Source organism: Strix aluco, chromosome 3 (genome assembly GCF_031877795.1).
Source record: "Strix aluco isolate bStrAlu1 chromosome 3, bStrAlu1.hap1, whole genome shotgun sequence".
Classification (NCBI taxonomy): Eukaryota; Metazoa; Chordata; class Aves; order Strigiformes; family Strigidae; genus Strix; species Strix aluco.
The window spans coordinates 7,639,474-7,654,912 of record NC_133933.1 but is presented as its reverse complement, the minus strand read 5'-3'; the positions used below and the strand labels follow the sequence as shown (position 1 = coordinate 7,654,912).

The following is a 15,439-nucleotide window of genomic DNA, read 5'->3' as shown; positions in this document are numbered from 1 at the left end:
TGCTGCCACTGGGGTATATAACATCTCAGGACATAGATTTTCATAATAAAGATGATGACTATGAAGAAGCTTATTGAAATCAGCCTAAGAACTCCCACAAAGATCTGAGATCAATCATTTGAGTTTTAAGGGAGGAGGATACTGTTGCAAAAACATATACTTGAAGAACAAAATAATTCCAGTAAATTATTAAAAAAAAACCCCAACAGATCAGCACAACAAGAACAGTTACGCCTTTTTTCCCTTTGACTTTTTCCATATCCCACCTTGTGCTCTGACTGCCGTTAACCCAAACCTGGGCTTTGGACCCACTTCAGAGGCTACATCCCAAGCTTGCCACCGTGCCCAGATACACCATCACACCACCTTGCCACCATCTGCCTCCTTTGGACAGCCTCTGTGGCAGCTCCAGCTCATCTCTCTCTGTCCCAAAAAGGCAGGCTGCTGCCCAACATGGAGAGTAGGTGGCTGCTGGTGCCAGGAATAGGATGTTTGGCACGTACGGATCTGTTCTTAAACAACCTTTTTCTTCCAGCCATTTTAAAGGGAGAGGAAACACTTAATTTTCATGTGATAAATTCACAAAAGTAGCTTGGTGCCTGGAAGTTAGCCTCTGCAGCGTTCAGCATGGGGAAGCAGACTTAGCCCTGCTTGGCAAATTGTTTCACACTGCCAAAACTGGGTATTGCTGTGAAGTATTTCAACCCACAGGCAGGATTTGTGGCAGAATGGCAGAAAACAGATATAACAGATATAACAGATTGTTGGTGGGGAGCGGGGGGAATCCACAGAGTAAATTAAATTTGGGCTTGAGTTTGTGGGTGGAGTTAGACTGCTGAGTGCTCCTGGGGACAGGTTTCTGCATGTAATTACTCTTAAGGTGAGAACGGCCTCAGGATATCGCTTCTGTGAGAATCACATCCACAAGTGTGGTTTAGTGTTAAAATCCATAATTCATCTCTTAATACTCTAATTTCAATTGCCTTTCCTTCTTAGCCAGGACTGGAAAGAGAAGCAAACACTACTGGAATAAACTGATAGCAGCCCAAGTGCATTATTTGCAGTGATGCTTACGACTTGCTGCTTACATTTCCCACAGCCAGACCTGCAGCACCTGGATAGTTTGCACAGGCACACTGTTTGGTGGCTGTCCTCAGGCATCGTTTCACTTACCAGGCAGAAATATATGACCTCAGGTGAAGTGAATTTTCAATTCTCTGGCTGGTAGTAGTCTATACCAGAAAAATCCCAGTTGGGTCAACTAAGTGTGGTATTTAAAGCGAAATGAAGGATCTTATCTGCATCTCAACCTTGTATGAACCTAAAAAATTTCAGTGGTGTCACTCAACTTAGGCTGCTGTAAAATTCAGGCCAAAAGAGGACTGGAGAAGGTGGTAGTAATACACACTGCAAACACCAGAGGGAGCCTGAAGGAAGATTCAGGAAGAAGAGAGAAGACCAGTAAAATATTAAGATACATTTTAAAGAGTATCTTTCCTCCAGAATCCTCTTGAAACCTGCTTGTTTTTCTCAAAAGCGATGCACAGCATGGCACCCACACTTCTGAGCCATCTGAAGCTATATCTCACTCCGAGCTGAAAATGGGTCTTGATGCATTTAGTACTAGCCCAAGAGGCCCACCTCTCAACTTGGGCTAAATCAGAATTAAATCTTGGGCAAGGCTATATGCTTAGAAAGTTATGGACAGCTACTGAGAAGCTCTCTTTGCAGAAACAGCAGGTTTTCTATTTCCAGTGTCCTTCGTGGGATGTTGTGCTACCAGCAAAAAATATCCCTGAGAAATTTTCTTACCCCTTTTCTCATCTTCTAAAGAGCATAATCCCAGAAAAATGTCTTTACTGAACTACCTTGCAAAAGTGAGTTGGCAGGGGACTGCAGAGCCTAATTCACTTTATGTAACTTCAGGTATATCTTGTACTCTTTTTTTTTTTCCTTGTTACTCTGTTCATTCATCATGCTTGCTGGGCTAGTGCCTAAACCGGTGTTTCTCAAGGTTTTGATTGCTGGATCACACTCTCCAGATAAAAATGGGTGGTATTTGACAAATAAATCTCTTCCACATTCCCTCACCTCTCCCGTCAAGGCTGGCAAGAGACTGTGTGAATTACAGCTGGGCCTCTAACATGGTACAGCCTAGCTCACCCCCTCCCGCCTGGCCATCAGGGTTGCTAAAGATGGATGGAAGGATGGAAGGATGTCATGGTTTAATCCCAGCCGGCAGCTAAGCACCACACAGCCGCTTGCTCGCTCTCCTCTGGTGGGATGGGGGACAGAATCAGAAGAGTAAAAGTGAGAAAACTCGTGGGCTGAGATAAAGACAGTTTAATAAAGCAAAAGCCGCACACACAAGTAAAGCAGAACAAGGAATTCCCCATGGGCAGGTGGGTGCTCAGCCATCCCCAGGACAGCCGGGCTCCATCCCGTGTGACAGTGACTTGGGAACACAAACACCATCACTCTGAACATACCTCTGCTTCCTCCTTCTGTGAAGTCGTAACAGCACGTTCCTGATGCCCTTTGGCTTTGGCCTAGTCCTTCAGTCCCAGATCAGGACTAACAGTTTCCAACCAGTACAAGCTGAAAACAAAGAATGGACTCCAGCCCTAAAAAGCCAAGTACTAGGCAACAACAGCATCAGGACACCAGCAGGCAGACAGGCTCAGGATAAGAAGGAAAAAAAAGCAGCACCTGACTGTGAGGAGGTGGTTTGGTTTTTTTTAGGCACAGTGAAAAGTGTTTCAGGATAAGGACAGCCAAATTGTTTGCTGGTATTTATGGACTGTCTCATTTCTAAGGAAGAAAATGCAGATGAAGCACATTTGAAAAAAATATGAAAAATTACAGAACTGGAAATTGCTTTCTGTAACACATATTATTTTATAAGGACCTTTCTTTCTGCGTGACATATGATAGCTATTTTGTAATTCTTCCCCTTAAGAAAACGGAAGTGTTTCAGCACCTTCTATATAATTTAATAGCAATTTATGTGCCTGCTATGGTAAGAGAAAGGTTGGTTTTCCAGAAAAAGTGAAAAATTCTACAGCTTTATCAAAGTCTTTGCCATGGGTCCTACTGACTTATGAATAGGACTCAGTTTCCATCCCCTATTAATTTTGACTGTATTTTCCTCTGAAAAGAGTGTTTCTTTCTCTTCAGGACTGAATTATTTGAAAATCCTTACGTGTGTTGTAATTAAGAACTGCATCCTTCAGTAATGATTGCTAATTATCTCGGAAAGCATAGTTTGCAGCCCAGGCAGGCAACACAAAATTGCCATTGTGCTCCCAGGCTGGGGCACACCAAGGCAAGGATGGACTGTGGAAGAGCTGTGGGACCATTTGCCCGCTGTCATGACGTGGTGGGGAGCACTGGGCTGCGCTCTCAAGACTTCCAGGAGCCTACGCAGAGACCCTGCTCTGCCCTGGTCTCCCCACCACTCCTGTGCATGAGCAGTCCAGCTACATGGCATAAGCCAGCTGGAGGCAGTGAGTCCTTGGCATCGCTGAACTGCTGCTCATCTTTTGCACTGCCAGGGTTTTCTGGAGCCTGCCTGCCTGTTCCTGCATCCCTGACAGCGTGCCAGCTGGACAGCCCACTAAGCCCTCGCTCTCCTGGCTCCTCCAGCTACCGCTGTATCTGCCAGGCTGATCTGCTCAGAGCAATCTGGTAGCCTGTGACTTCCTGGATCCCTTTGCTCCTTTCCTATGCTGATTTCTTGGGGAGTGCTAAAATCTAAAGCAAATCTAGGCAGAAACACATGCCTGACAGCCAGCCAAGTAATCTCAATTTAACCATGCAGACATCAAAGTTTGAAGCAGGGAACATAATTGGATTTCCAAAGTTTGCCACTGCACACATTCAAGGGGGCAGCTGTCTTGTTTGAGCTGAATGCCTTAGCACTTCTCCCACATCCAGCCCCCTCCAAAACCTGGAGCTGCTGTGCTGTGCCCCTGGAAAAGCCCAGGATGTCTGCCCTGCTCAGTGCACCCACAAGTCATGGAGTTCAGCGCAGAATAAAGAGCAGCTGGGCTATCCTACTGCTGAAGGTGGTGTCCCTTCACCCTGGCCTGTCTAACCCTCAGGCATTCAATGGGGAAGGAGGAAAGGCTGTTTTGGCAGGAGCATGAACTCAGCTAAACACTTGGCTCTATGCAGAGGACAACCATCACTTGGAACCATGTTTCAGTCGTGCTTTGCCTGGTTTTGTCCCTTTCGTATTTTATTGCCTTCCATGTTGGCTGTCTGGTTCCTCCTATCAGGTTTCTGAAACTATTTGGGTCAAGTAATAATCACCTAAGTAGAAAAGAGTGCTGCATACGAGATTCTGAAAGAATTAAGCCCTATAATTGTTAAACCCTACAAAAGGCTTTATATAACTTATTCGACTTGGTCACAGAAGAGTATTGAACTTCCATCTACCAACCCCCAATTAATTGCATAATTGTTAATACTTCCTTTGGCTAAAAATAATACTTGAGCCATTTTCTATTTCTAAATTACTGTTGAAACTGGATGGACTTCTGTTAGCCAAGAGAAACAAATGGAAAATTACACATTTGGTGAAGAGAGACAGCATTAGGTTTCAATTAGGGCTCAGTCCAACAGGGAAATGGGGAGCGAACTTTGAAAATGCTGAGACAAAACCTTTAATTATCCTTTCCTTTTTTTGTTGAATCCTGGGCTGTGTACCACAAGTGATAATGCATTACTCTAGTCCAGCAATTCTGCAGGCATAATTCTAGTATTGGTAATATTTGCAAAAATCAATCCCATATTTCTAAGCTAGATTATCACCGAGAAAAAGATTCTAAATATCCAATTTACTTTTCACCAGTGACGATGCTGGTTTCTTTGCCCAGAGCTCCCAACTGGTGTGATGAACCCTGGCCTCACAGCTTCACCTGTGGCTCCTGTAACACTCTGCAAAGGTTCTTGGCTTGTAGCACCAGCCTTGCTGAGAAGCAAAAGCACATGGCTACTGAGCTGCGGCACAGAGATTAGGCAAATACACTTCTGGGGTCAGAGTGAGACAGCAAAATCTACATTTTGAGGCTACATTATTGTCTTGTCTCCTTAGAAAGCAGTAATTTACATGTTAATAAAATATTTACATGTGGAGCTTACAAATATTGCCATGTTGGCCCAACCTATTGATACAGCAGTTTTCTGCCCTTTATAAGTCAGTCATTTGTGTCTTTGTGAAGGGCAATATTTAACCCTGTCACAGGCCCATGCAAAGGACAAACCTATGACAGCCAAGGTCCTGAGTTGACCAAGACATCCCTGAGGAGGCCAGTATCACAACAGAAATCAGGAGCACTTGGGTTTTGTCCCCGTCCTGTCCTCAGAGGCACATGTCCCTTCCCCGGTCTGTGGCAGGAAAGCAGACGGTCACAGACTGATCTCCAAACCTGGGTCATGTACTCAGTGAAAGGTTGTGTATCCCACTACCAGGTCAAAAAAGCTGGTCGTGCTGTTTTGCAAAAGCCTGAAAATATTCCTTGTCAGGCGACTTCAGAATTCCAATCAGATAAAACATACTCGTGTGGGGTTTTAATAAGGTTTGATTTTAGCTTACATAAATAAGACAAGGCATGGAATTATAATGCAGATTCCAGACACAATAGCAATACCCCTAAGTTATAAAGAAGCTTGTAAGGCTTCCTCAGAAATGGAGTAATCAGATGGTTGCCAGATCATAAACTAATTTCGCTATCTTCACTTGGCTGTTGAGCAAATAAAACGATGTCAGAGGTATCTAACTGCATATACTTTATTAACATGCTATCTTCAGCATATTTCAAAGAACAATAACATAATATCTGTGGCCTTGGAGAGAGGCAAATGAGAAATATTTCCTTTCATTTTTAACACCGTCCTTTCTTCTTTCATTGGTGAGCCCAATTACAGAGCTATGATGAGACTATAAATTCTTAATACTGCTCCCCTGGCAATTTGTACTTGTGCAGCATTTTCTTAGGTAGAACCATATTATGGAAGCAATAATGTTTTCACCAGCACAAACACAAATGGATCATGTCTTATATATTCTGGCTGAGACGGTGAAGTCTCAAGAAATTAATTCAGTCCATGAGCAACTCCTCACAACCTCCTAATATAAAAGCCTACATCATAAAAATGCAATAGATAGAGACCAGCTTAGCTTGATTACTTCTTTTTACTGCCTTAAATTCCAATGGCTGAAGCTGGAAAGAACTGGACTCATGAAAACAAGAAATGTTTACTGGATATTGCATTAAAACCAGGACGTACCTTAAAACATGGGTGGAATTAGTTCTTGAGCTAGTTTGCTGTTTAAGATGACTGCTGATACAATTCTGGATGCAAGGTACCAGAAAACAGAGAGTTGTGCTGTCACAGGAATCCCATCCCTACCTCCCCTTCCAAGCTGTCTAGCCCCCAAAGTGGGTAAGCACAGGTCAGACAAGGGATATGTAAATCACACAGCATTGCTTTCTCCAGCCATACTATATAAAAAAATGCTACTACTGGCTCACTTCCCCTTTCTCTCAAATTAAAGTACCTCTCAATCAGATGAGGTAGCTAGCTGGGCTCAACACTGCCAGGCTGCTTGTTCCTAAGTCCATCATCCTGGTTTCTTGCTCTACTCTGAATTTTAGTTTGTATTTCTGCACCTGTGGTAAAATCCCTCCATAGCTCATCAGAAAAATATATCTGCAAATATGTGACACAGAGTGATCAGAAGCAATGAATCTGAGCATATGAGCAGCCTGGTCTTGATGCAGGGCTAAGCTATCTCAGGACAGCCCAGAACAATGTCAAGTTGGTGATTTACTATACCTTTTCTCCCTAGATGTCACAACGTGTTGCTGATCATAGACTTGGTGGCTCAGACAGAGTCTAGAGGCCAGATAATAAAATCTCATTAAGGATATCCACTTTTTGCTCATGACAAGTGTGTTTAAAGAGAGAGCACGTGACAGAGGGTGTTCTCTGGATCTCTCACCAGGCAGAACAGGATCTGGCCCTTAGCCTGTTGCGGACTACCCCAATGGGTACCTGACTCGGGCGCCGTCTAGCACAGTCTCCTGTTACAGCTGGCAGCCAGCATCAGATGCCTCACAGCAAAGGGCGACTGCAAGACCCCCTCATTAGGCAGGTGCCGGATACTCGCACGTTTCAACCTAGTCTTTAAAAACTAGAAGTTGTATTAAGTCCTTTCCAATTACAGCCCAAATATGTCTTTTCTAGCAGTTGGAATTTGCATTAGGTAAGACTGTTTGCCTGTGTCAAACCAGTGCCAGTAACTGCCAAACTCTTGCGGATGTTTGCGTGTATGAAACTCTTTCAATCCCTATTCTCAAGCACTTGCTAATACAGCTCTGAGCTCGTTTATCTTTGCAGTGCAACTACCACTATTCAGTGACCCAGCCACGCTGCTGACTACTGCCCCTGAACAAAAGTCACGAGATAACACAGTGAAGGGTAGATGGCACTAAGAAATGAATGGGATTGTGTCTTAGTAAAAAAAACCAGCTTGAGTCCCTTTCCCAATACCTTCTGTTTGCATGCATTGTGCTGACACCAAGCTCACACATGTGCCACCCGCTTTGTGTTCAGCCTTAGAAATGCAGTTAGTAAAAGAGCCTGTAAAGGAGTTGCCAGTGTGATGGACAGATTCTGCTGTCCTTAATTACGCTATTTTAGTGCTGCATCCTATTTACCTTACAAGTGAACAGCACACCGGAGGGAAGGTATGATTAAGACAGAAGGCAAGAATTAGCTTAACAAATGCCAAGAATGGGAAATGGAAGAAAAGTAAGAAGATGTATTAGCCTTAGCCCACCTGGTTATGGCTGTGTGACTTCAAGCCATAAAACCAGACATGTAAACAAGAAGTCTCACAGTTTCTGCAGTTTTCATCACCTTATCATTATCAAGTGACTAGTTACCCCCAGCACCCCAGCAGCAATGGAAGGAGGACTTCAAAAGGACATGACAGTGGAAGAGAGTTTGAGGGAAGGATGAAACTCTTGTCAGTGAGTTTCTCCTTGAGCCAGGTTCTGAAGTGTGGTGGCAACAAGGTAAATATTACCTGTGTTTGTCAACTCAGTTAACTGCATATTCCCCGTAAGAATTTTGTATCACTCCCACTTATTTATTTTTAGTTTATTGCATTAGAAGTAAGGATATTAATCTTGCTCTGTGCAAGAGATCTTACATTTCCTTCTAGGACATTTGAAAGTATTGCTTTTAGTTTAACAACACATTTTTATTCGCAGCATGTTGCTTCCTCCCTGCCAATACTTCAGCTTCATCACTAATTTGTGAACCATCATTCTGGTGAGAATCAGCTCTAGACTAAGAAATTCCTACATTTATTTGTCTCTCGGTAGTAAGAGGGGGTTTTATTCTGAAAAATGGTAATAAATTAGATTTACATTTGTACAGTCAATAGAGAATTTGATAGCTATATTATAGACCTAAACTAGGTAAACGGGTATTACGTCAAAGGCTTGTTAATGTTCCTTTACATGCAGGTAAGTCTGCAGTGGGTTTTTCAAAGCACAATGGAGAGTACCCAGCATCCACTGACACCCTAAAATATCTTTAGAAAATCTGGCTCTCCACAAAGACAGATCAGAACGAACTATATCCAAAAAAAAAACTTTCTATGACAGGAAATGTAATGAGCAAAATAAGGACAGATAAAACTATGATCCCAACGCAAAGCAGGCTATCTAGGGTGGAGCTGTCTCTTCTTTTGCACACATATTGCCAGGAGATAGCTGGGATACTGCCACTATAAAATTAAGTGTAATTGTCCCTGGACAACAATATCTTTCTTAGGTAGAATCCAGTATCATTCCTTCTGATCTCTAATTGTGCACTGGCTATTTGACAGAACTGGTTTCCTAATGCAGGTTCTCCTGTTAATTTTCTGTTTTCTGACAAGGTCCGAGAGCAACCCTTCCCAGAGCGCAGCTCACTGTCACCGTTCTCTCTCCTTCACAAGCATTCAACCTGAGAGATCTCAGGACTCCTTCTGATCTTAATATTGCAAGTTATTTCGTAAAGAGAATTACAAACACTTCTGAGGGGAAGGCATTAAAAGAGTAATATGCCCAACACTCCCAAGTATGGAACTATGACCAGACAATAAAACAGAAGAGAAAAATCTTTTCTCCTATACTTAACATTCAAAGAAAAGGTTAATTCCAGCAGTAACTCCACGAACTAAAGCATATGACGTTACGACAGAAGGTTAATTGAAAGATCTTTTAAACACCAAACTACAAAAAAATGTTACTACAATTTAAAATCTGCTTCTCTTGAGGGGTAAAATACCTCTGTTTAGTTTAGCATTCCCCTGCCAGAGTTATTAGTGTCTTTTCTGTTACTTTTAGACGAGTTCCACATGGGAGGAGAATAACACAAAAATTATATGGGAATTTTTCTATCTATGTGTGCTCCAACCAACATTAGTGGAAGGAAGATCAAGTATCCACTAACTACAAGACGTCACGCTGTTGCTAAAAATATATCAACTGTGTCACACACCCAAGAAAGATTCTCCCCAAGACAGGAGTATTTAAGGGGATCTTTATGGAAACACCAGATAAATGAAAGAAAGCCATGAGAAGAAACACAGCTTATGTAACATGACTTCAGAGGGACTTTGAGCTCGTCAGAGGTTTGTAAAGTTTATAGTACAAAACTGAGCAGACTCAGGAGAAATTTGTGACAAGTCTTGCCGTGTTATTGCAGTACATTGCCAATTTTATGGGCGAGAGCATGAAGATGACTGTAATTCATCTGTTATAGGCAAAACATTTGAGGCTCAGGATTTGAGAAAGCTTTAGATGCTTCACTACCTACCGCAGCAGTAGAATAAATTATCACGTCACAAAACATGGTAAACTGAATGTGCTGTTCACAGGGAGGTGGTGATGAAGAGTGGGAGAAACTGGCACGAGTAAGATGAAGAAATAATTTGGATGGAAAAATGAGTAATTGTGGAGCTCCCACACAAAAATCACCCCTCACGTTCTGGGGAATTTAAGATCTTTTAACTATGGAAACCCATCTACGATCAACCAAGGGGAGGAGGCTCGTTCCCTATGGCACCAGGAGCAGCTGTGGTTGTCCTGGATCCATGACACCAAAGAGATGGAGACAGAGCCATGAAAGGTTGGTTGGTTTGTTTGTTTTGGACTGATTTGTTTTCTTTTTGAGTTGTGGCACACATTTTACCCAACCTTTCTAACAGAGTACAGGTTTAGCAGATTTCAGGATGGTATTCAGCGTCTTTAACAAAGACCACAGACTGTTCCTAGGAGGAGGTGGAAAGGTGGGAATAAACAGGGAGGGTCCTGCTACTGGTGAATAGTATTACTCCATGGACATCTGAACAGTTGTGGTTCAATCACAGCTATGATAATAACCATATATGAGTGACCTGAAAGATGCTACAAATCCTAAATGATGATTAAATTGGTAGCACACCAAAACAGACAATGCAATGTCAGTAGTACAGCTGGCATGTTTCAACCTGGGGAATATTTACAGGATCAGGCGCTTCCATTTTGACTGTGATGGCATATGAAAACTATATGTAAGCTGACCACAGATAAACACAGTTCCGTGCAAGACAGCACAGTACCCCAAGACTATACAATAAAAGCAATGCCACACTATTGCAGAGAGAATATCAATGAACCTTGGAACATGCTGAAAGTTGGGACAGTTTACACAACTGCATTGTGTTCCGCCACATCTATGGGAGGAACACGTATTCCCAAGTCATTGGTTTCAGTGTGTGTACATATCATTCTGCCCCAGTATCCAGATTATTTAATAAGACTTGTTACCTTGTTCACACCATCTGCCATCGCTTGCAGTGTTAGCTCTCTAGGTCCATCCACAGTCTTTCCATTATCAGTTGGTCCCCAGCTGGCACTATATATATCTATGACTTGAGGCATATGACTGATAGAGGAAGCCTCGATAATGTCTGTCATAAATGGCTGGTCGAGCATTCGAATACCTGTAGATTTAATCAATATAAACACAAATTATGCATTACGCAGCACAAGGTGAAATCTCAGCACCTGGAGAAGTCCCCCAGTTACAGGTATTTTAATTCACTGGCAGCTTCACCCACTCCGTGATTCTGCACTCACCATTCACTTTTCACCAGGGTGTGCTTACCCAGCAGGATGCCAGCACTTAAACGCCCAGCCATAGCAATGCAGTGTGGCCCAGAAAGAAAAAGCATTTTATTGTTAGCTTTCTAATTACACAGTATTTTTCATCTACTATTTGAAAACACTTTTAAAACAGTAGTATTCAGCAATCTCAGCATTTTGTATCATTTAAATAATATTAATTGTATTTAAAATAGTATTTTGTTACAACTAGGGAAGAGGATTAAGGCCCCCTCCATCTCTAATTTATAGTCAGTGATGCGCTGACACTTCATTAGTTTTTCAAGTAATTTTTCTGTTTATTTTGGTTCTCCTCCAGAATCTAATCAGAGGGGAAAACACACTATGCAACAATTTCCTGGAAAGATATCATTGTGTCAACATGCAGACGCAATAGCAAAATATGGCCAGTATTTGGAGAAAAAAGCAAACTAAAAGCTGCACCCTTTAACCCATACTGCAGCACAAATCAATTTAAGAGTTTAAACGATACAATCCTAGGACATGCCAACTTCATAGAACCTCCAAGAGTTGGCCCTAAGCAAGCCAGAGAGTGTGACAAAGATAGCAGCGCAAGCCCTCACATCCATCACGCCCCACACATAGGACAGTTTCACTGACAGGCCTGAGTAACCAGTGATACATTCCAACTCTCATTTGTAGCCTTGAGTTGAAGCTCAGTTTTTCCCAACAGTTTCAGGACACAGATGGGACAGAAATCAATACCACAGAGCCAAACAGAATGAATGGCAGCGAGGACCCTGATTTAGAAGCCAGTGCTTTTACTATATTCCACACAAAATCCATGTGCCAAATGTGAGGCTGGAGAAAGTGGTATAAACTTCAAATAGAAACCAGGCCAAAGCTGGATATATTCCTGATCTGCTAATTCAAGCTAGAAATTATGAAGTCGAACTCAATGAGTGAGAAATCCCGTCACATGCTTGTAAAATGCAGATCTGCACTGAAACCGCAGAATTAGTTATTGACCCCAGGGAGAGGGGGAACAACAGAAGGAGCAAAGCCATCTGGTTTGACTTAGGGCAAAAAAGAGGTACAAGAACTAAAACACACGATGCCCCTTGGCTACCAACTTTCAATTCCACCTGCACACAGGAACCCTGAATCCTGCCAGCAGCAGACTCAGCTCTAATGAGCTCCCACGTTCCCACTGACCAGGTGGTGGAGCTACAGGTGCACGCTGTCCTCAGACAGGAAAGTCTGGCACTTCCAAAAATCTGTGGGGATTTTGCTACGAAGTGGACAAATATCGAAGATTATTTGTAGGGTGTTGGTCATCAGTAAAGGCCTTCACCTCTTGATTTTTAAGCAAACAGCTTGGAGTTGTAGAGTTACACTAATAATACAGATGAGGTGTAGCCAAAATCTCACGCCTTAATGCACTGTCCTCTAAGAGTAGCTATTGCCAGAATGCAAATTTTGTGCAATGTCCCATTCCTGAAGGGGACGTTACCACTACTGAAGGGGATAAGCACTAGATCTGCCTGGTCAGTTACTAACTCACAGTGATATTTCTTGGGGTAACAGCTTAGCAAACATTGCTTGGTGCCCTTCTAGAGAAGACATTCAGCTCTCAGTCATGTAGGTGACAGATTCTTCTGACACCGTGGTGAAACAGAAAAAGAGGACAGGTCTTATGAGGAGCAGCTGAGGGAACTGGGGTTGTTTAGTCTGGAGAAGAGGAAGCTGAGGGGAGACCTCATCACCCTCTACAACTACCTGAAAGGAGGTTGCAGAGAGCTGGGGATGAGTCTCTTGAACCAAGGAACAAGCGATAGGACAAGAGGGAACGGCCTCAAGCTGCGCCAGGGAAGGTTTAGATTGGATATTAGGAAGCATTTCTTTCCAGAAGGGGCTGTTGGAATGGGCTGCCCAGGGCAGTGGTGGAGTCCCCATCCCTGGAGGGGTTTAGGAGTCGGGTTGACATAGCGCTTAAGGATATGGTGTAGCTGAGAACTGTCAATGTTGGATTAATGGTTGGATTAGGTGATCTTCAAGGTCTTTTCCAACCTAGATGATTCTGTGATTCTGTGAAAGAGGAACAGGCCAAGCAGAGCAGAATGCCCATGCACACACACGGTGAACCATTCCCAGGAAGCAATGGGCACATCCACACTGGTGTTTTGGTGTGGATCAGGGAATGAAAGTGAAATTCGTAAGCACCTATCTCTGCTTGCCGTGCCGCGGTTCTCATCATGGAAGTCTTAAGAGTGGGAAAACTGGATTTCTTCAGAGTAATCCAACTGTGTTAATCCAACATGTGTTAAACCAACACATGCTGTCCAAGAGCCTAACTCACTCCAAGCACTGTATTCAGTCTACCAGCACAGACGAGAGTTAGTTAGAAGTAAAAATACCCAACACACCCGAGGTGTGAATGCTGGGTGCTAGGCACCCCCCATTTCATTCTGTGCATCTGCTCCTGCCACTCTGCATCGCTTGTTAAAATAGAGGAAAACAGTGACCGCAGAGATTTACAGCACTGCAGGCCCTGCCCGGTGAGAGCCTAAAGAGTAAGAGCAGCAACGGATTTGCCTTTTCAAACAGTTTCTAAGTGCAACAGGAATTTATATTTTACCTCCTGCAAAATGAGATTTGTCACAAATGATTCTGCAGCTACGCAGGGAAGAAGCACTGAAAAATCAGTCTACAAACAGGAGTTGGCATAAGAAGGAGCAGAGCTGTTCCTCTGCAATGTTATTAAAGAGGCTATATAAAGCCCTCAGTTGAAAAGGCAAAGCCATGGAGAAATTCCTCTCCCCAGCTACTGTGAAAAATAATAAACACATGGCCCAGTGCCAGCATGCAGTCCTGTCCTGGGCAGCGCTCCCTGTCTCTGCAGGACAAGTTCTGCCTACAGCACAGTGGCGTAAGGACCATTTACACCTTGAATTGCGACCGTACCTGCCACCTTGGAGTTATACGCAACTCCCACGCCGCAGATGTTGTTGTTGGCAGCAGCCGACACCTCTCCTGCACACCTTGTCCCATGGCTGCAAAATGGAAGACAGAGACACCAGGTGAACCTCAGCTAATACACATGCTGAACTGAGCTGGACCACTGTAGTCTTGTTTTTGCTTCAGTCAGCTCCCAGCGCTTCAGAGGCAAACCACTGAGTGCTGTACTTGGATACTCGGATGAGCTCATTCCTTCCTGAAGCAGGAGATAATCAACTGCCCCTCTGCAGTATGAGTGATGCTTGCTCTGAGGTTAAAATGCATACTTACGCTTCATTTAGTTGTGAAGTTATTCAGACCTTTCTTTTTTTAACTCTGTCAAACAGGTTCTGCCTTGTTACCAACTATTAGTCAGTAGAAACAGGCCCTTGACAGAACAGTGTAAAAATACGATCAATATTAATTCCTTTATTTTTGTGACTTGACAGTGTGACACCCGTTATTTTGAACCCCACAGAGCAAAGGCCATTCAAACATGGGCAAGGAGTGTATCCCTGCCCACAAAAGCAGTGCTGTGGAAGGAGGTGGGTGCAATATCAAGCTGGGGTAGCAGAAGGGAGCCACAACGGTCACTGCACTCCTCAGCAGCAGAGCTGTGGCCTGGCTGGGCAGGCCCAGAGCTGTCTGGACCTAAGGGCACGTGCATCCTCCAGTGCCTAACTCCCAGGAGAGCTGGCAAGCTGCTCCATCTCAGCTCACGGAACTACTGCTTTCTGCTCAAGTGGGAAATGTCTCTGCTCTGACAGGGAGGTCCAGGTTCGGGCTGACTTGTGGCATTTCAAGAACACTTGGTGTCTCTGAAGTGCTTTACAGCTCTTAGCAGAGACCCTTTAACTGGCAGTGGCTCTGAGGCAGTCCTGCAGGAAGGCAGATTGCATTTTCCTTTCTCGTAATTCATCACAGAAATTAAACCACAGAGAAGATAAATATGTACAATACAATCTAATTTAAAAAAAAAATAGCACAGCAGCAGAGAAACTAGTGAAACCTGTTTTTTTAAGTTTAAGATGTCAAATCAATATGGATCCATCCTACTGCTCACATCAATCTACTCTGTGCATTAAAACTGGCATTACTCCTATAGTATGTTAAGGATTCAAGCAATTAGCAGTGCTGTATTATAAAGGCTATATGGAGTGCCAGATGAACCATCCCAGGAGGCAGCAGAATTGTTTTGTTTTAATCATCTTTTTTCTCTCTCTCTCCCTTTAAGCACCTCTGGCAAAGGTAAGTGTAACATTAATAAAGAG

At 43.4% G+C, this 15,439-nt stretch overlaps 1 protein-coding gene across 1 annotated transcript in view; it reads right to left on the bottom strand.

Moving 5' to 3' along the window:
* Positions 1-15,439, bottom strand: part of PCSK2 (proprotein convertase subtilisin/kexin type 2) — a 107,447-nt gene that overhangs the window by 13,996 nt on the left and 78,012 nt on the right. The window contains exons 7-8 of the mRNA XM_074817255.1: positions 14,136-14,224; positions 10,875-11,050 (exon numbers count right to left, since the gene is read on the bottom strand). Coding sequence (XP_074673356.1) covers positions 10,875-11,050; positions 14,136-14,224 — 265 coding nt within the window. The remainder of the gene's footprint in view (positions 1-10,874; positions 11,051-14,135; positions 14,225-15,439) is intronic.